This window comes from Pleurodeles waltl, chromosome 3_1 (assembly GCF_031143425.1).
Source record: "Pleurodeles waltl isolate 20211129_DDA chromosome 3_1, aPleWal1.hap1.20221129, whole genome shotgun sequence".
Taxonomy (NCBI): domain Eukaryota; kingdom Metazoa; phylum Chordata; class Amphibia; order Caudata; family Salamandridae; genus Pleurodeles; species Pleurodeles waltl.
Genome location: NC_090440.1, coordinates 1,961,288,021 through 1,961,308,743, shown reverse-complemented (window position 1 = coordinate 1,961,308,743; position 20,723 = coordinate 1,961,288,021). Strand labels below are relative to the sequence as shown.

At 46.4% G+C, this 20,723-nt stretch overlaps 1 protein-coding gene across 1 annotated transcript in view; it reads left to right on the top strand.

The window, feature by feature from the left end:
* LOC138285854 (uncharacterized) overlaps nucleotides 1-20,723 on the top strand; it is a 492,092-nt gene that overhangs the window by 173,929 nt on the left and 297,440 nt on the right. The window contains exons 4-6 of the mRNA XM_069226328.1: nucleotides 5,564-5,681; nucleotides 6,824-6,952; nucleotides 14,039-14,265. Of these exons, the coding sequence (XP_069082429.1) occupies nucleotides 5,564-5,681; nucleotides 6,824-6,952; nucleotides 14,039-14,265 (474 nt within the window). The remainder of the gene's footprint in view (nucleotides 1-5,563; nucleotides 5,682-6,823; nucleotides 6,953-14,038; nucleotides 14,266-20,723) is intronic.

Genomic DNA, 20,723 nt, shown 5'->3' with positions numbered 1-20,723 from the left:
TCAAAACTGAGTGCCATTAGGCAACACCTGCAACCACCAGCTAAAATTAAGCACTGATTCCTATAAAGTTTGCACAAGTAGTATTGCATTGCTCTTTGAAAATATTGTTTCCATTAATTTTTCCAAAAACAATTTTGAGGTAATCCATATATTTTCTAATAATATAAATTTAGGTTTATTCAGTTTTCAGTAATGATACCGATCCAGTGTGTTTTGTGATGCACAATGTGCTTCAAATTTTGAAAGAATAAAACTCATTTTTGAACACGTTTTTACTTCCATTGGCTGTGCATCTAAAATGAACCATAGTTCCCGTTCTTGTGCTTCAGTTTTGTTATTGTTACGTATGTGTTGTGTTCTCAGTTTTTTAGTAAAACAATCATATACCTTTTTGTGTAGTAGTGTTACAGAAAACGAGAAAATAAATAAAATAAACGACTATTATTAATAATAAGTTTTTTAAGAATCAACACATTTTCAGCACTTTTCAGATCGTTACGGTATTTTTAATTAAGGTGTTATAAAGTGCTTAAAAATTACCTAACGGTCACCTCAGAAGTGCTGGACGTGCACAGCTGAACCAATATCTAATGAGGTCTAGATTTAATGTGTCTACAAATAAAATTAAAATGTGACTGTCCTCTTTAGGATATAAGAAGTAACCATTACTTGATCCGTTCTCTAAGAGTAGCTTAGCATCACTATATTGTCTTAATTTAGGGGTCGCTCGGGGTCGCACCTGGGACCCCCTGTTTGCCCTTTGCGACCCCTAGCCTCATAAGTGTCAAATTCAGTGCCAAGAACACAGGGGCAGCTCTTCTTTATGGACGTCAGTTGGGACTCCACTCTCTTTGTTTTCTGTCAATTTATTATTACACTAATAGTGAATAATAGATTATTATTCACTATTAATGTAATAAAAATGGACTACATTTATCTGGAATATGCCCTTGCATGGCAGATTGGGTAAATTAAACATACTTTTAAATGTAAGTTGTGTGCATGCTTGCGGGTGAGAGTATGTTTATGTAAGAGTGTATGTAAGTGTGGATTTGTTTGTATGTGTGTATGAGTGAACCCCTCCCATTTGTGCAAGGACTCCTGCCCAGCCAACATGTTTGCCCAGCAAATTCCCCGTACCTTTGTCCACAAATCACCAGTGAGCCATTGCTGGGATTAAATTGGCTGCAGCTTATTACCCAAATAGAGGCAATACATGGTACATCAACATCACATCTAATGGTCATGGAATGCCCCATGCATCTCCTTTACCATCAAGAACCTCTTGTGGTACACGGTCTGTCCATTGATCTGATCCTGGTATTGTTCAAGCACTGCCTCCTTTAATGGTGGCCTTCGTGGTCTGCTACACATAGTTTGGCAGTTACCTGGCTCTCCCCTTTGCTACTGGTGGGTGATACCTCTGAGCTCCTAGGCTGCAAGTGCCATTGTTGTCCTTGTGGACTCTTTGCCTGCTCTCTCCTGTTCCTGCCATGAGGCATCCCTAAGACCTTGCCTGCACCTACTTGTCACTGCCTTAAGGCATCCCAAGGACCAAGTTGGGCCAGGCATCATTTAGGTTTTTGTGCTTCAGACCAAACTGAGTTTATCTCCGCCTCGCTGCCTGTGGTTTCCCCACCGGAGGCAGCTCTCCCTGGGCTAGTTAAAGGCATATGGTTCCAGAGCACCTACTATGTTTCACAGAAACATATTCATGCCCACAGCAGACAAATGCATCCCGGCTGGCCCGCAGTAGCCCGGTGTTTTGAGATTAATGACACCATGCCTCACCATACCCCATGAATTTGCCCTGCAAACTTTTGACACGGAAAGGCGCAAATTGAACATCTCCAAGGCTCACTGGTCGTGAGCCCCCCTCCAGTGTGGCCTTGCTATTATTTCTGACCACAATATATCTGCGAGACATAGCAGGCATGAAATTGCCGTCAATCCTGTTATCAAGGTCATTGCCTCCTAGGTTGAACACCACCACGTCTGGCCTACCCCCTTGTGGTAGGGCCCGTTCCACATCCAGGATAAGCTGGGAATATTTCATGCCCAGCCTGCCTAGCCAGGTCACATCCATGTTCTTGAATCAGATTCCACTAAAGTCCTTCCGTGCCGCCGCCCACTGGTGTGCCCGCATGACGTACGAGTGTCCAACAAGCCAGTCCCTGTGCTTACCATTCGCAGTGCCTGTTTAGAGAAATGACACATCTTTTTTAAGGGCTTGTGGGCCTTATGTAGCTTTTGTAGTTGGCTGAAGACCATCTCCCTATCCGTTTTATGTCACTGGCCCCAGCCCTCCCACTGCTGCCATAGTGGTGGTGCCGATACGAAATTAGTGAGATCCAAACTTGTCTGGAGGAAGACCCTCCTTGGCCAAGGCCATCTTTCAGACAGCTGTAAACTGGAACCGGCTGAGAAAGGACCCATTCTTGTGGCAGAACGGGGGGAGGCCTTGGGCAACCCTGCCACCGCATATGCCTGTATTCAGTACATTATCTCTGCTATGCAATCCAATTTGAAGAATGCCCGCCTTACCAATTTGGTCCGTCTTGGACCGTCGCAAACGGATTATCATGTACGTGCTGTCCAGGTACAGATCCTCTGTAGGCACTTGGTCCCAGGCTCAGTTTTGGAGGGGTAACAACTTTGCTTATGCACTAGGTGCCAAAGATTGCCAGCTCCCAGAGTGATTTGGGTATTGGGGTCCCAATGGTGTCTGCATGTGGTGTCAGTTCCTTGAAATGCCACCACTGAAAATGAGATAGAGCGTCAGCCCCAGCGTTCTTGCATCCTGGAATGTGCCTTGCCCTCACTGCTATGTTTCTCTTGAGTTGATACCCCACCAGGTAGCCTAGCAGGCGTACCACCGCTGGGCAACGCCCAGTGCCCTTGTTCACCTCCTGCACCACCCCGTAGTTGTTCGACTAGAGTGTAATCTGTTGTTTGTTTAGTCTGTCTCCCCATATGGAGAAGGCCACTATAATGGGAAAGAGCTCTAGGAGGGCCATATTGGTTGTGTGGCTGTTCTGTAACCATGTCGCTGGCCAGCGGGCTGAGGCCCATGCTGTGCCCAAGACTGCCCAAAGCCTTCACCCCCCGGCCACATTGGTAAATAGCTCTAATTGCTCAGCTGTTACCCATGGGTTGTCCCAAATGACAGTTCTGTTGAAGTCGTCGAGGAAGGTGGGTCACTGCTTAAGGTCCTGCTTAACTCCTTACATAATCCTCACTCTGTGATGCTTCTCCATGAGACCCCTGCACAACCACACTAACCTCCTAGCAAAAGGTCTGCCTACTGGTATGACCCTGCCTGCAAAGTTGAGCCGCCCGACGAGTTGTTGTACCTCACCCAGCATCACTTTTTTCTTCAGGGACAGCACTTCTATTGCTTGCATCAGCGTGTGTACCTTGGTTTGTAGCAATCTGCAAACCCCATACACAGTGTCTAACTCTATCCCTAGGAAGGACAAGAGTGTTTTGGGGCATTGCCTTTTTTCCCTAGCCAGTGGCACCCTATGTTTTCTCGTTAGGTCCTGAAAACATGTGAGAAGCTCCTCGAAATCTGCTCAGCCTTGAGCTCAGATGAACAAGAAGTAATCTAGGTAATGGGTAACCCAACTCTTCCTGCAGTTCTTGCTCACTGCCCATTCCAAGAATGTACTGAATGTCTCAAAGTAAGCACAGGAGTTAGTCATCCCATTGGCATACATTTGTTGTAATAGAATGTCCTGTCTACCTGAAACCCTAGTAGGTGGTAGCTGTCTGGGTGTACCAGTAATGAGCAGAAGGCAGATTTTATGTCCGTTTTAGCTAACAAGGCCTCTTTTCCTGCTGCCCTGATGCGATTAAGTGTGTCATCCATTGTGGTGTAAAACACTGAGCAGCTGTCCTGGCCCAGGCTGTCGTTCACTGACCCCCCTGGTGGGTATGATAAGCTATTTATTATCCTGAATTTGTCATCCTCCTTTTTGGGGACCACTCCTAACAGTGACACTATGAATGTTACCATTGGGGGTTGAGAATAGGGGCCTGCTACTCTGCCCAGTGTGAGCCCCTTTGCTATCTTTTGCCTGGCAACAGTTGGGTTGTCGTTCACAGACTTCAAATTTTGCATGGGCAGAATTCCCGGGGATCTTCGTAGGGTATGATAAAGTTGTAACTGAAACCTTCACTTAATATACGCTACTCTTCATCTTTATGGTTTTAGCTGCCTCAGGCAACGTGGCAGCGATAAACTCAGTTTGGTCTGAAGTACAAAAGTCTAAATCATGCCTGCCCCAACCTGGTCCTTGGGATGCCTTACGGCAGGGGCAAGGGGGTGCAGGCAAGGTCCTTGAGAGGTCCTTGGGATGCCTCACAGCAGGGACAGGAGAGAGCAGGCAAATGGACCACAAGGGGTCTACAGCTGGTGACCACGGCACTTGCAGCCTGGGAGGTCAGAGGTACCACCTACCTGTAACAAGTGGGGAAGCCAAGTAGCTGTCAAATGCTGTGTAGCAGACCACGAAGGCAACCATGAAAAGAGGCAGTGCTTGAACAATACCAGGATCAGATCAACCGACAGACAGAGTAGCGCAAGAGGATCTTGATGGTAAAGGGGTTGCATGGGGCATTGGATGACCATTAGATGTGGCATTGACGTCATTTAGAGGTCACCAGGGGTCGCAGATGCCACCCCTGGCTTTCCCTTTGCTTCCCCAGGCTCTACCTTTGCGGACCCCGGCCTCAGAGCTGTCAAATTTAGTGCCAGGAACACAGGGGCAGCTCTTTTTTATGGACATCAGTTGGGGTTCCAATCTGTTTTCTGTCAATTTGTATTGCACTAATAGTGATTAATATTAGTGTAATAAAAGTGGAGTACATTTAGCTGGAATATGCCCTCACATGGTAGCTGCAGTAAGTAAAAAATGCTTTTAATTGTATTTTGTGTGCGTGCTTGCGGGTGAGAGTGTGTTTATGTAAAGGTGCATGTAAGTGTGGATTTGTTTGTATGTATAAGTATGTATGTGTGTATGAGTGAAAGTGGCGGTCAAAGGGCCTGTGATGTCACTTCCGCTACCCCTGGAATTTCGGTGAATTTACGTCAATGCATAACGTAAGAGAAGGAAGGGGAGCAGGCGTGTGGCTATAGCCTGGCCATCGGCTGTACACAGTCGTAATGATCTGCCTCGTAGACTAGTCAATAGCGTTTCTTAAACGTTCAGAACTCGTTCCTCTGAGACGTGCCTGTATAATGTTATTAGTCGATACCAGGCTCCCCAAAATAAATGCTGATGGCTACGGCTCTGGGAATTTACCAGATAGAACTTGTGGTTTATCAGAGGCACTACTTTCTATGCTGAGAGTGTCTTTCTCTAGAAAGGAAGGACTCTGCCCCGTGAAGGAAGTGACGAATTCAGAGGAAGCTCTTTTTAACACGCGCATCAGTGTGTATGTGGTAACGAGGTCACACAGCCTTCCTTCCCAGGGTGCGGCAAGCTACGATTTAGTGTACAATATCACGCGCTAGCGGTCAAAGAAAACGCGGTGACCTTTTCTATGGTTTATGTTTCAGGTACATTTACTGGAGAAAAGACCAGACCTGAAAGGGAAACTGCACGCTTTGTTTAACCAGCCCCTGCCGACGCCTCTGAGGGGCCGAGCCTGGAGGCTCTACCTGTCCAACACAAAGGGTGAGGAGGCTTGGGTTACTGGGAATGCCCTGTACGAGCCGTGGACAAACACCAGTGGCCTATTACAGCGAGGTTTAGACCAAAGGCCCACTCAGGGACTCGGCGTCCCGCCCAGGAGGTACTTGCGAGGATGGGCACGGCCCAGTTCACTCTGGCACCGACTGGACTCACCGTCTGCGCCTTTATACACATTCCAACTCACGTGGCCTCCTGGCTTCGTGCACACTGCATATAGAAACCCGAATGTACACACATTCACTGTGGCCTGGTCCTTTAAGAATCAACACTTTTTTCCATAAGCAGAGAGTGAGTAAAAAAAACCTTTCAGGAATCAAGCACATTGTCGAGGGTTCAATGCAGGCCCCGTCCCTGCAGGGCAAAGTTCCCACAATCCTTCAGGGGTTCCCATTCAGCCCAAAGCCAATGAATAACTGTGAGATATGGGAGAGTCGGGGACCCTTCCTTACGTTTTGCCGATGTGTCCCATCATTTTTGCGTTACGCCACTACCCTTAATGCACACTCATTACATATGGCCAGGTTGCCAGGGCTCATGCACATTGCACATAGAATCCCCAATGCACGCTCATTCAGTGTAACCTCTTCTCCTAGACACGCACACTAAAAATATAGATGTGTGATGTACACTGCGTGTAAAAGCCCTAGTGCACACTGATTCTGTGTGACCTGGTTGCCAACCCGCTTGCTCACTGCATGTAGAAGCCCGAGTGCACACACTCCATGTGACGTGGTCCCCTAGCCTCATGCACACATCATGTAGAAGCCCCAGTGCACTCTTTCTACGTAGTCTAGTGCTGAGTTGCATTCACGTTGCATTTGCACACTGCTCACTCAAACACTGAATCTAATAAAGTGTTCCTCTCTCTTTATTCACGGTGCGACCTGATTTCCTTCTGTCACTCATCCCTCGATCGATTCTTCGTGAAGTTATTCCATCCCTAGTATTATGTATATGTTTTACAGAATAACCCCACCCTAGGCGTCCGCCTTTATACTTCTCCGGACTGGGCCTTCTACGTGGTCCTGCTCCTCTCTGCATTTCTCTTTCAATCGACTGATTGATTGTGCCCTACACGACCGCTATGCCTTTTACTCATGTACCTATTTATTCTCTTTTAACAGCCCGGATGGAGTATTTGTCCCAGGTAGCTGTGAATAAAGCTAAATCGAGCCTGGACAGAGAGATTTCATTGCAGTGTGTGTCTCTCCTATCTGCAGAGGAGACCATCCAGCATCTGAAAGACAACACAGGTAAGGAACCCTGGACCTCGTGTGGGTGAAAGTGTCAGTAAGCTCTGCCTAAACGCCACCCAGCTGTGTGTGTGAGAGTTTATAGTATCAGTAACCTCAACTCTGAGTGTGTCTCAAAATCAGGACTGAGTGTGTGTGTCTTCTTGGGTCAGTAGCAAAAGAGTCTGAAAAGTAGTTGTCAGTGCTCCCACTGTATTAAATTCTACCCTTAATCTAGATATCGAGAGTAAGGGTAGACCACTAGAATATTATTAACCTGAGATTAGGGACAGGATTTTTGAGTACTCCACGTTATGGATAGGGCATGTAATCTGGGTTGGACAGAGTGCCAGTAGCCCCAGACTCTGGGTCGGAGAGGGTGCCAGTAGCCTCAGACTCTGGGTAGGACAGAGTATCAGTAGTCTCAGACTCAGGCTAGGACAGAGTTACAGTAGCCTCTGACACTAGATAGGGCAGAGTATCAGAAGTGTCAGACACTGAGACTGACAATGTCAGTAGTCTCAGAATCAGGGTAGGACAGTGTCAGTAGCCTCAAAATCTGGTTAGGACAGAGTGTCAAGTAGTCTCAGTCTCTAAGTAGGACAGAGTGCCAGTAGCCTCTGCGTCTCTGTAGGACAGTGTGTCAGTAGCCTCAGACTCTGGGCAGTACAGAGTGCCGGTAGCCTCAGACTCTGGGTAGGGCAGAGTGCCGGTAGCCTCAGACTCTGGGTAGGGCAGAGTGCCGGTAGCCTCAGACTCTGGGTAGGGCAGAGTGCCGGTAGCCTCAGACTCTGGGTAGGGCAGAGTGCCGGTAGCCTCAGACTCTGGGTAGGGCAGAGTGCCGGTAGCCTCAGACTCTGGGTAGGACACAGTGCCGGTAGCCTCAGACTCTGGGTAGGACACAGTGCTGGTAGCCTCGGACTGTGGGTAGGGCAGAGTGCCAGTAGCCTCGGACTGTGGGTAGGACAGTGTCAGTAGCCTCGGACTGTGGGTAGGACAGTGTCAGTAGCCTCAGACTGTGGGTAGGGCAGAGTGCCGGTAGCCTCAGCTCTGTGTAGGCCAGGGTACCAGTAGTCTCAGATTTAGGATAGGACTGAAGGGCAGTACCTGAGACTCTGTGTAGGGAGTTTCAGTAGCCCCTGGATATTAATAGATTTTGCCAGTAAATCCAGACTCTGGGCAGGACAGAGAAATGTAATCGATCCATGACGATGGATAGGAGAGGTGCTCAGTATTACAAATCCCTCAATATGTCTTGTCAGAATCACGATTTCACCGCCCTACAGCATGATGCAATTTAGTAATGTATATATGGGTTTTGACTTCAGTTATTGTTCTGAGTCGTTTCTTCAGTTCGAGATAAAATACGGAACTTCCCCCGTGGATGCTGTAACTCTGACATCTGTAACATCCACCTGGATCATGCCTGTGACCCTACAGGGTGATCCATGATTCATCCTTCCGAACCATTGAAAAAACAGGATATTAAATATGTCAGCAGAGGAACTAGGCCTCAGAACATCTATCTGTCAGAGCTCACCCGGGGCCCAAGCTTCCAGTCCGAGCTTTAATTTAACAATTGATGGAATCGTTCAGTTCAGCGACTTCGACAGCAGTAAGCCAAGACCGCAACTCTCATAGGGAGCCCCTATAACTGGGAATACGGTATCCCTCTGTAACGGAGACAACCTTTTTGGGCTGCAGCGGTAGATATCAATTCGTGCTACCTTGATTAAAGTAGGGGGAGCCGTTTTCTGTCGAATACATTTCAAATTAGTCATAACAAAAATTCCGTCCAGGCATTGTTGCAGGAAGCCAAGAGATCCCATGTTCTTCCAAGTGCCAAGATGGAATTTTGTTTTCTCTGTGCTCTTTACAGTAAATCCGTCTCACTCACGTGTCGTTACTCGTTGAATGAGTAGGTTTATACAGCCTGGCAGGCAGGGAAGATGCAGGACTATACCTACAATTAAGCAATTGTAAGCAAATGCCCTACAGAACCGCAGTAAATAGCCACAAGAGGGTGCCAGATCGCACACAATTGACCTTCTTCTTAGGGTGTAGGGAGTGCCCACAACCAAAATACAATTTTGCCTGTGGCTCTGGAAACTCTTGCACCAGATATAAAAATGTTTGCTAAATCTGTGCAGAGAGGAGTGTGTGCCCCAGGCCAAGTCACCGCAATCTCACCTGCACGTGCAGCAGTCAATTGTCATCGTTGGTCTGGGTATAAAGCTATTCAGTGGGTGTTCACAAACATCTAATGCCATTGAGTCTGGATTATCAGCAACCCACCTTTCTTTCTCAATGAGGGGTAGCATGGGCAGGTGCTGTCTTGAGGGATGTTGGACTTATTAGGCTGGCAGGGTGAGTTATGCACAGGGCAAGTTCAGGAGCAGGGCAAGCCACCAGAGCTTCGCAGGGCCACAAATGTAGTTCTACCTAAAAGGAGATGGGGGTAGATACTTTGATCAGATAGCAAAGGGCAGTAGGGAAGGAGCCCCGGGACCCAATGCCCCCCCCCCCCCACAGTCTTTCAGCACAACAGTATTTTTTGGGGAACAACTTTAGAACCTCTCTACTGAGAGATTGGCCTTACTGGCACTATCCCACTGTCCTGGAAGGGATCCATAATCTCACCCATTTTCAAAAACGGGGACACATCGCTCCCAAAAAACTATTGATAAATCGCCCTAATAAATAATGAAGCGAAGTACTTTGCAGGACTCCTGCTGGAGTACCTGTCCGCATGGATTGACGATAAGGGAATAATCCCGAACACTCAAATGGGGTTCTCAAAAGAAACCGGCACTATTAAAACATCATGGCTACCGCACTTCTTATTGACAAAGCAACGTCACAGAAACAGCAGCTCAAGCTATGCTTAGTCGATTTAGGGCTGCCTTTGACCACGTGGAGAGGAATCTGCTTTGGAGGAAATTAACAAGCTGTGGCATTCCCCAACCGCTTTTAGATCTGATAATTGCCCTCCACACGGCCACCTGGGTACAGTTCAAACTGGGTACAGGCACGCATATCTTGAGGAGGATACCCACCACCAAAGGTCTTAAGCAGGGCTGCTTCCTTGCCCCCACAATTTTTAATCTGTGCTTAGCAGATCTGGCAGGTGTTCTTGCCCTCACAAACTCGCATGTTCTGAAAATCGGTGATCAGATGCTGCCGTGCCTCATGTATGCGGACGACCTTGTGTTGATAAGCCACACCAAGGTAGGGCTCCAGCATTTGATAAATGCCAACCAGTTATATTCGGATGCCAACATCTTATCCGCAAACTTTGAAAAAACCTGTACAATGTCAATTAGTAGCAAGGGGAAGTCCCCTCAGGTGTGGTACTGGGGCAAGACACAGCTCCTACAAGCACATAAATACAAATACCTTGAGGTCATCATTGATAAGTCTGGCAAATTTGCACACCAAAGAGGTACCATTATGGGGAAAGGCCTGGCCCTAGCAGTATCTTTAAAAAGACTGAAAACAGAATTGAATGGCCCATCATTCACCCCCCTCTTACAGGTAATGAAAGCTAAGCTCCTGCCTACAATACCTTATGGGAGCGAAATACATAGAGGAAGAGACTCAAAAATTCTAAACCATACAGTATGCAAAGTTTAGCAAATTATCTTCAACCTCCCGAAATACACCTCTCCCACCCAAATTAGACTGGAGTTCGGTCTACTGAATCAGACTTTAGCAAGATGAGGGGTCCATACATAAACTTTTGGAGCAAGGTCAGGGGAGCCACTTCAGACTCCCTTAACTACACCTATGGCAGGAGCTTCAGCGCAAGAACGCCTCATCTGCCAGAGTCTACCTAGAAGATTCATTGAGGAAGGCAGCATTCACTGATCTATGGGGAGTCTCAACTTCACACAGCGTCTTCAAAAAAGCAGTCTGGAAGACAATTAGACTCCAGTCCTCGATAGAGGACAAAGCAGCCTTCTCAAGGAGGTCCCATGCCTGGATGACACTGAATACCTGTATGACTCTGGGCCCACAAGTGTACCTTAGCCGCTTCTTTTCAAGAGACACCAATGAGCAGTTTTTAAGGTACTGACTGGGGCTTTTACCATGAGTTTTAAACACAGCACCCTGGCTAAGAGATTCAGCAAATATTACCTGTCGTTTATGTGGCATTAGCATCTGCTTTGCGCCTGTGAAAAACTTGCACTTGAAAGGAAAACTGCATAAAACGTATATTTAATGAAAGGGGCTTACGAACAAGGAGGCAAGCTGTGCTGCATGTTTTGCTCAACGGGACCTACAGTTGAACTGTCGTCTAGTTAAATTTTTAACCCTGTTAACAAAAAAGCAGCAGGTGCCAACATGACAACATCGCAAGGCAGTCTGCCCTAGGAATGTTCTTCAAGTCTTTAAAAAAAACTCACTTAGAGCTCTTACGTTACCAGTTGCTTGTCGTTACGTCAAACAGGTATATAAGCCGGTATATGGTCCTAGATTAATCTAGCAGCAAAAGATAATGTATTATATGATAGTTTGGAATCTGATGAGACTTTTTAAAACAGCATGTAAAACTGTGAATATGGTTTTAATGCCATTGTTATAAAGTAACTATGCTAATAAATCTACCCCATCTAGAAGGAAATTAACATTGAACCAGCTCCATACACATGAAGGAACCTTTAGCAAAGGGATCAACTAGGTCCTCAGTGCAAATGACCAGTGTGCTGCTTGGTAGATTCAGCTTATGCCCACTGCCGTTCGCAGTCCGTTACATCCTTGTCACTTGAAAAGTTCAGCTAATCATGCTTGGCCAAGTTTTCACTCCTCAGAGAGGCGTCTAGGATAGCAGGAGCCTTTGCCTACTTGCAGGAGTAGGAGTTCCAAGAAACCCACTGAGAATGCCTCTGTCAGGAAACCTAGAGTGTTCCCCGACAGAATTTAAGAAAGGAGAGCAGACAGAAGGAATGGGTGGGGTTGTTCTCTGTGGGCTGCACTCATCCCTCAACTTGTAGCACCATTCTTCCAGCAGAATAAATGTTTGCAATCATTTAAAGAGAATCCTAATGCAGTGCATCAGCACTGTTCTCAAAGCCCTTTATTTTCCCTCATTCGATGTATGTTTATGAAAAGGGTACAGTAGTGATGAGTGCATGTAATGTTGGTAAATATTACTTTAATTAAACAAAATAAACTGGATGGGTTTTCCCCTGTAGCGCTTGCCCCCCATGATTTGCATGAAGCCTCTGGACTTCAATTTAAATGTGAGGCTGGCTGGCCACTCTCCTGAGTGGCACTACACACTTCAAAAACTCAATCAGCTGCCACCAGCAAAGCCTTGATGAAATGGGGTGAAGGACAGGTACTGCCTTAGGACTAAAGGTGAGGAAACCAATGTGGGTCTCCCCTGACAAGGCTCACCCAGGAGGAGACAGTGGGGAGAACCAATTAGTAGTTTTGGATCTCTGTTCTAAAGACCATAATTGCATTAAGGGAGAATAAAGCTCCTAATATAACAGGATCTTCAAAGAATCCCTGAATGCCAGGAGTTTGCTAACACCATGAGTTCCTCAGTGCCTCTCAGGTCCATGAAAAGGAAACTTTGAGAATGGACAAAAATGCAGGATGCCAGCTGCTCAGGTTGTTGGGGATTTTTGTCTTTCTAGAGCTTCTGAGGATCTTGATTATTCAGTAGGTTGTCGTTTTAAGCCGTTCCATCATGGGACTATTGCTACCCCAGAAGTGCATGATCCATCCAGATTTTCAGAGTAATGCTATTCAAATAAACTCCATTCAGAGCGGATCCATCATATGTACATTTATCTTAAGTGGATATATTAAAACTCTGTTTTGCATCCATCCTTCCTGGATCTACACTGATCATCCCTCATGGCTAAATGTACACAAGAGTTTCCATGATATAGGCCATCTGTTATTTCAACGTAGCCTACTTTTGTAAGAGCTCAATCCACTGAAGACAAATAGTCTTTTCCTGAAGGGAAAGTAACCAGACTGTTTAAGCATCCATGTATCTTTTATTCCGACTTCATTGTCTTCACCCAGAGCCCAGGCCTGACCCTGGGTAAATATGCTAAATTCCATTGTAAAGTCAAGCAATTTCTAGCTATAAGCATGCAGATATTTTTTAGCTATATCTGTATTCGTATATATATTTCAACTACAAGCTTATTCCTAGACAATGGTTTCAGCTTGGTCTAAGTTAACATTTAAGGCTGCAGCTGTGAACCTCCTGTTTATCTGGTGGATGAGGGGAATCAACCTTCGTTTTAGAGATTCCAGAAGTTTTACATTTTGTAATAAATGTACAATTGGTGTCCCTTTCAATTGGCCACCATCCCGTGAGAGGTTCAAAACCAGTTGTGACTTTTTTAGCCAATAACTGTGCGCTTATATTTACAGGTTTATTTTTCCTTCAGAAATGTTGGAACACAAGCTCCAGGAAGCAAAGCAATGCATGTTCAATACTCAGGGCTGTGAGAGAACCTTGTAACTGATAAGTGATTGGGCAAATGAAGACCTGCTCTTGAAGCTAGGGTCTTGTGCACAATCATACCGTACAAATGCACAAATAAAGATCTATAAAGCTCACACCTAGCTAGAAGGCTCCTAAGTTCTGTACAGGGACTGGAGCAGTGAGCTACATTTATTTAAGGATAATATACAATGAAGCAGGATATTCGTGGGTGGTGGATCGTATTGTGTGAAGATGTAGCCTTGTATGAAGACGTGGGTCTTCAGCTCCTTTTGCAAGAGGATTGGGACAGTCATGATGTTGATGAGACTGGTGTTCAAGATAGTGGGAGCATAGATGGAGAGTATCACTTCCTATTAACCCCCTTCACCATGGCACATTTCAATAGTTTATCCAGTTCTAGTTTTTCTCTGTATTATGATACCTGTAGTCCTCAATTCACCCCCTAGCAAGATCAACACTTCAGTTCCCAGACTGGGAAGAGGAAAAACAGTACACGTTGAACTACACACAGCTGTTATGTTGCAACTTGATTCTCTAGCAGCGTAAGAAGTGTTCACTTCTGAATACCTTTTCAAGTAATATCATTTTTGGGAATAAGGGTTCTAGATGTTTTTCTTACTCTTGTTTTATAGTTTCTGTAAAAGCCATGAGGAATGCCCTCTCCTATTCCCATAAGTTCCAGAAGCTCTCCGCCAGCCCGTCGGACTCTGAATGCCTCTTGATTGTTCCCCTGGTTCAAGCCGTGATTGATACTTCACTTCCTACTTCCTCTGTGGATACCGTGTCTGCCTTGCTGGTAGAAGAATATCTCACCTTCATAGACCTGAGGCCAATGTTACTGAGAGGATCTCCCGACCAGGTAAGTGTTGCAGTACACCTTAGAAGTTTCTCTTTTTTGGGGCTTTTTTAACCTTCATATTATTAATTTCAAGCGTTTCAGAACTGCCAAGTTGATCCTTGTCTTGGGTGACACGCTTTTAGTCAACATCACATTGCATTCTGGGACCTGTAGTTTTAGTTTTAACACTGCCAATATGGACTACTACACCCTATTATATGAAAAGCTGTTGACGAAAAACTACGCCTGGCTAAAGATGTCACATATGGCAAGAATCACTTAGCAAAATGGTGTGTCTTCTCTAGCCTGCCACGCTAAATACGAGAGCACCACGTCATCAAACAATAAAACATCCTATGGGTCAACGCAGTGAGCTAATTTCCTTCAGCCTGTGTATAATGGAAAGAAGGACTCAGTCATTGATTTCAAGCTATCCGGATGCACCTTGAACTGTTTGTTCAATTAAGGCGCAATGCAGTTACTGAAATGAAGAACTCTCAACTTTTCCCAGTTTCATGCACCGGTATCTCGGTCAGTTCAGATTGTTTTCCTTTCCAGTCGGTGATTGAGGACTGGACCATCTACATGGGTATGAGATCTGGGAAACCTGACTGTCCGGAAGGGTTTCAAAACCAGTAAATTCCCAGATGGTTAACTGTGATGACCAACTCTAGGAACGACCATTCCTCTTGATACCTTTGGATTTAGACACTATACAAGTGACTTTGAAATTAGAAATGGGTTCCGATGTCAATTATTCGAAAAGCTAGACTGCTGTAATCAGGCTCGGCCCACTGTCATCACCCGATTTTGTATTATATAGCATCCTAGGAAAGAACCCGGATAGAGGTGGAACATTCCTGTAAACAATTTGGACAATCTTAGATGATGCCATATCACAAAGAACACATTGTTCCTGTTCTGGTTTTCTTTTAAGAGACCAGTGCATTATGTGAGTTGTAGTCTTATTCTTATCAGTTGATGTTGTTTAACTAACCAATCAGAAAACAAAGAGCATTGTGTCCATGGTGGCACAGAGCTATCTGGTCGTCTTCATGCTATAAGTTATCTGTCAGTCTATGAATAAGCAAATGTGGTGTTGCTAGCTTGTGGAGAAATTTCACAATGTGCAGAGGCATTATTGTATTTGCAAGTTGTCTGAGTTGATTTCCCAGTAGTTACTCGGAGTTGCTAAGTTTCTCAGGTCCATGCATGATGTGCTGTTCCAGGCCAGGTTTTATTGTTTGAAATTTGGAAGGTTTGTTACTCTGTGAGAGTTTATGAGTAAAGCTCAGCTGATATCTTGAGCCTGAGACAAGGGGTTTGTGCAAACAGATATATCTAGGCACAAAATGAAGTGGAGCCAAAGAGAGACTTGCAGGTATGAAAAAGAGAATTACAGCTCTAATGTGGTGATTCTATGGCAACTGATGTCATTTGTTACACCTTCAGCATGTCCTGGCACTTTAGCCAACAGCTCTCTTTTTTTTTTTTTATATATCTTTTATTGATTTTATATAGCAGATATACAATACAAGCGATTGTCGCCCACTATTACAGGATCATATTTATCGGGTTAATGTTACTTAGAAACAACCAAACCCCCCCAATTACACACCTATCGAAACATTTATTACATTCATTACATTCAGTAATTATTTCCTACTGCTTTGCTCAGAGTATTATATTTTTGCTGCACCTCAGGGAGGCCCCATTTGTGGCTATTGTGGTACTCCGGTTTCTATTTAATCGGGCCTCGGGGGTGACTGAGTGCGTTCTCACGTGTGTTCGGATTAGGTAGGCGGAAGATATATCTAGTTCTTGCCCATTGCCTTCCCCTATGCTCAGGCAATATAGCCCTCGGTCTAATTAGCCGCAGGTTTGAGAAGTGTGGGGGATTGCACCCATTGACTACTTACTTGTCCCGATGGGCTCCTATTATTTTATTTCTAGTAGGGGTCCTGGTGTATTCATCTTATGTGTTCTGCAGCCCCCTTCATGGAGGTTTATTATCGTTTTTTGTCTCGAGCTTGGTTACTAGTGTTTCCCAGATGTCGCACCCCGTGTGTGGCTGGCCATCCCGTGCCAGTTTTTTAAGCACCTGAAGCTCTGTGCTGGCCCAACGGAGTGTAAGGGTATGCCAGGACTTCTGGTCAGGGGCATTTGGCGCTTTCCAGTGCATTGCTATCAATCTTTTATACATCACGTAGGCCAAGTCTACAAACTTCTACAAGTGTCTGTGTTTTTTTGCTCCGGACCTCACTCCCAGTAAACAAGATCGGGGATCCGCTGTCAGCGCAAGCCCCGTCCATTCTGAAGTCTCCTTCACCACCTTTTTCCATTCTGTTTGCACCTTGGGACAGTCCCACACCATGTGATAAAAGTGAGCCGATGGTTCCAGGAGTTTACTGAGTGTCTTGTATAGGCTTGATATTGCTTTAGTTTGTGCGTCGCCTTGCAAAATATGGTGTATTATGGGAGAAGTCTCTGGTTCTAGGGCGCCTGCTCCCCATATATTTTTAATTGCGTTTCATATTGCATAATATGCTAAGAATTGACCAGAGTTCACTGCAGTGAGGGCCTGGATAGCTTCAAACGACATTAGTTTACCGTCCTCAAAACAGTCTCCCACTATCTGTATCCCCGCCTCTGACCATAGCGACAATGAGTGCGGCTCAGTCATATGTCGTCCCGGGAGACAATCCAGCGGGACTAGCGGGGTGTATGGGAGTGCTCCGTGTCCCTTCTGGACATATTTCCCCCAGCAAGCATGCGCCACGGCTAGCAATGGGTTGGTGGATTCACTTTTGGGATGCTTATTGGACAGCCATGTCAACAGTTGGGTTCCTTTTAGCCGATTCTGCAGCCATACAGATTCGTCTGTCGCCGATCTGTGGAACCAAAGCTGTATCCACTGTAGCTGTGCTGCTGCATAATAGAGTTCAAAGTTGGGGGCTCCCATTCCTCCCGATTCCACCGGTCGCTGCAGTGTGGTTAATGCCACACGCGCTCTCCCGCCACCCCATATGAGTTGCAACAGTATTGTGTTCAGATTACTGAAAAAGCTCCGTGGAAGTATGAGTGGCAGAGCCGCGAAATAATATAACAACCTGGGCAGAATCAGCATGTTCGCAACCGCCACTCTGCCTGGTGGAGAGAGCGGTAGTTTGTTCCAAAAGCGTAGAGAGACCTTCATAGAGGCTAATGCTCTCCCCAAATTGCCGTCTCGGAGGTCCTCTGCGCTGTGATATATGTGAACCACTAGATATTTAAACGTTTCGAAGCACCATTTCAGGCGTCCGCTCTGGGCCTCTTCCTGTTTCCCTGGTGGCCATCTAATCAGTGGGAACACACACGATTTTTCCCAGTTTACTGCTAAGCCAGATATCGATCCAAACTCGGCTAGGAGTGACATTATGGAAGGCAGTGTCTCAGTGCCCTTCTGGGTGTATATTAGAGCATCATCAGAAAATAACGATATTACGTGGTATGTTCCGTTCCTATGTATCCCCCAATCATTTGCCATGGATCGTACTTTAGCCGCTAACGGCTCCATGGCTATAGCGAATAATAGTGGGGAGAGGGGGCAGCCCTGCCTCTTGCCCCTAGAGATTGGAAAGCTGTCAGAGATCACTCCCCCCGTTTTCACTCTAGCACTTGGGTTTGAGTATAGTGTGCGGACCCAACGCACATAGTTAGGGCCAATTCCCATCTGTCTCATTGTGGACCGAAGGAAGTCCCATTCCATTGTATCGAACGCCTTTTCAATATCCAGTGAAAGCACCATTTCTTCATATGCATCAGGGGGAGCGTCTCCTATTACGCTCAGGAGCCTACGGATATTTAAGAAGGTGTTGCGCTTCGGGATGAAGCCGTTTTGGTCATCGTGGATTAAGGTGTGTATGATGGGGGCGAGTCTATTGGCCAGTATTTTTCCCAGTATTTTGCAATCTAAATTTAGCAGCGAGAGTGGTCTATAAGATTTGACATCCGTAGGGTCCCGCCCCGGTTTGGGGAGTACCACTATCATGGCCTCTCTCTGGGATGGGGGCAGTAGTTCAGTAGCCCACGCCTCCTTGAATACTCTCAGTAGTTGGGGCTTCAAGCGGGACGAGTATTCGGAATAGTATTCTATTGGGAGGCCATCTATTCCCGGCGATTTATTCCTGGGCATCTGCGCTAAATCTATTTCCCCTGTTGTGAGAGGGGCTTCAAGTGTGTCCCTGTCTGTTTGGGATAGTTGCGGTAAGAGGGAGCCTCCCAAGAAAGACTCAAGTTGTGTAGCTGTGCACGAGGTGCGTTTGGAATATAAATTTCCGTAGTACTCTTTGAACGTTCCATTTATCTCTACTTGTGTAGTGACCGTAGTGCTCTTGTCGATCCTGATCGCACCGATGGGAGAGTGTTGTCTATCTTCCCGCAATAGCCATGCCAGCATTTTCCCTGATCTGTCACCTTCCGATTGCAGGCGCATTAAGTGATAGTTGTAATCATGGCACCGAAGTCTACTATCTGCTTCGTTGTATTTTGTGCGGGCTGTTTTTAGTACTGTGTATGGAATTTCCCCCCTTGCAACTGCTATTTCCGCTATTCTTAGTTCCTTTTCTAGTTTAGCGATTTTGACACTCAGAGTGCGCCTCACTCCCCAACTTACGGAGAGACACTGGCCTCTAACCACCGCTTTGTGGGCATCCCACTCCACCGCCCGTGAATTTGCAGTAAGGTCATTTGTTTCCCAATAGTGGCGTAGTGTGGTGCTCAATGTGTCTACAAATGCCGGGTCTTGAAGCGCTTCTACTTGTAAGCGCCAAGTGGAGATCCCCTGTTGGCTCCTGCCCCAGTTTAATGTTGCTCTCAGCGGTGAGTGGTCTGACAGCGTCTTCGCTAGGTATTCTGTCCCATTTATCAGGTCAGATATGTCCTGCGTGCCCCATATTATATCTATTCTGTTGTATGTTTTATGCGGGGGAGAATAAAATGAATATTCCCTCTGGTGGGGATGTCTTATGCACCAAATATCGTATAGTCTCATATCACCTGCCCAGTGTTGCAGTGGGCTTGTATTGCTCCTCTTCGTCCTCTGGCCCCCTTGCGGGCTAGATCTATCCAGAGCGGGGTCCGGCATGCTATTAAAGCCCCCCCCCCCCCATATAGCCGGGGCTGATGGGTTTGCTAACAATGACGGCGTGAGTGTGCCCAGAAATCCCGCTGTGCCGCCGTTTGGGGCGTATATGCCAACCACTGAAAGTTGTCTGCCATCTAGCTGGCCTTCCACCGCTACGAATCTGCCCCCTGAGTCTATTTTATGTGCCATTTGGTGAAATGGGACACCTCCTACGATCCATATCAATACTCCCCTTGCGAATATGTTGTGCCTACCAGTTGTCCTCCCCACTTCGCGCGTAGCTCCCGCAGATCTGGTTCCGTTAAGTGTGTCTCTTGGAGGATAGCGATGTGTATTCCCAGTCGCTTAAGGCGTGCATAAATTCGAGATCTTTTACTCAGTGTGCCCATACCCCTCACGTTCCATGTCATTATGTCATATTGGTTACTGTTGCGTTTAATTTGTGGTGCCATGAGGGGTTATGGGGTGAACTTGTCCTTGTGCCTCCACCTTGGTCTGCGGGCTTTCCCCTTGCTGCTCCTCTGATAGCGCAGCCTGCTGTATTCGCATTTCGCAGTAGTTTCGCTTGTTCGTAATGTGACTAAGGTGTGCAATTTGGCTAACATACTTCTACCCCCCCCCCCCAATTAAATCCCCCACTCTCCTAACAACTAATATAAAACTGCTTAACTCGTGTATATGTAGAAAAACCTGTATCCTTCTGGATATCCGTGGTGGTATTATCATGACGGTCTGATGCGGCTCATTTGTAGGGCTCGCAACAGACCGCAGACTGTGTCTGCAATTGTTTGTGTGCGCCCCCGAAGCGTGTGGTCCCTTCGTCCTCCCCCCCCCCCGGGCCAATCCCCCCCCAATAGGGCCCCCCCAGGTCATCCATAGGTTTATGCAAAAGATACACTTTATTTAAGAGAATGTTCTTGCTTCGGGGTCCCGTGTCGTTCCGGGGTCCCCGTGTCGACCAGCCATGATTCCTCCGGATTCTGAAGCGGATTATATGCTGTAAATCAAAGTCAGAGATCATCCGCTGTTCTGGGGGTGTCCCTCGGTCCTCTCGGTTCCCCCGTTATCGTAGAGTCAGAGCTGGCCGTGTCCGAGTCTATGTTGATCTCAGGGGTCTCCCTTATCATCTCAAAGTTATTTTGCGTCAGCAGGGGGGTTTCCTTCAGAACTTTTGCTCTTTCCTCAGCTGCTTGTTGAGCAGATGGTTGAACCTTGGTGTGCCTCTTGGAGCGCTTCCTTGACGTCGAGAGCGACCACTCATCTCCCCTGTCCTCTTCGTCACACATGTGCACAAGTCCTTTAGCATGTAACCATGTCCAGACATCTTCCGAAGAGGTGAATATGTGCGTGCGAT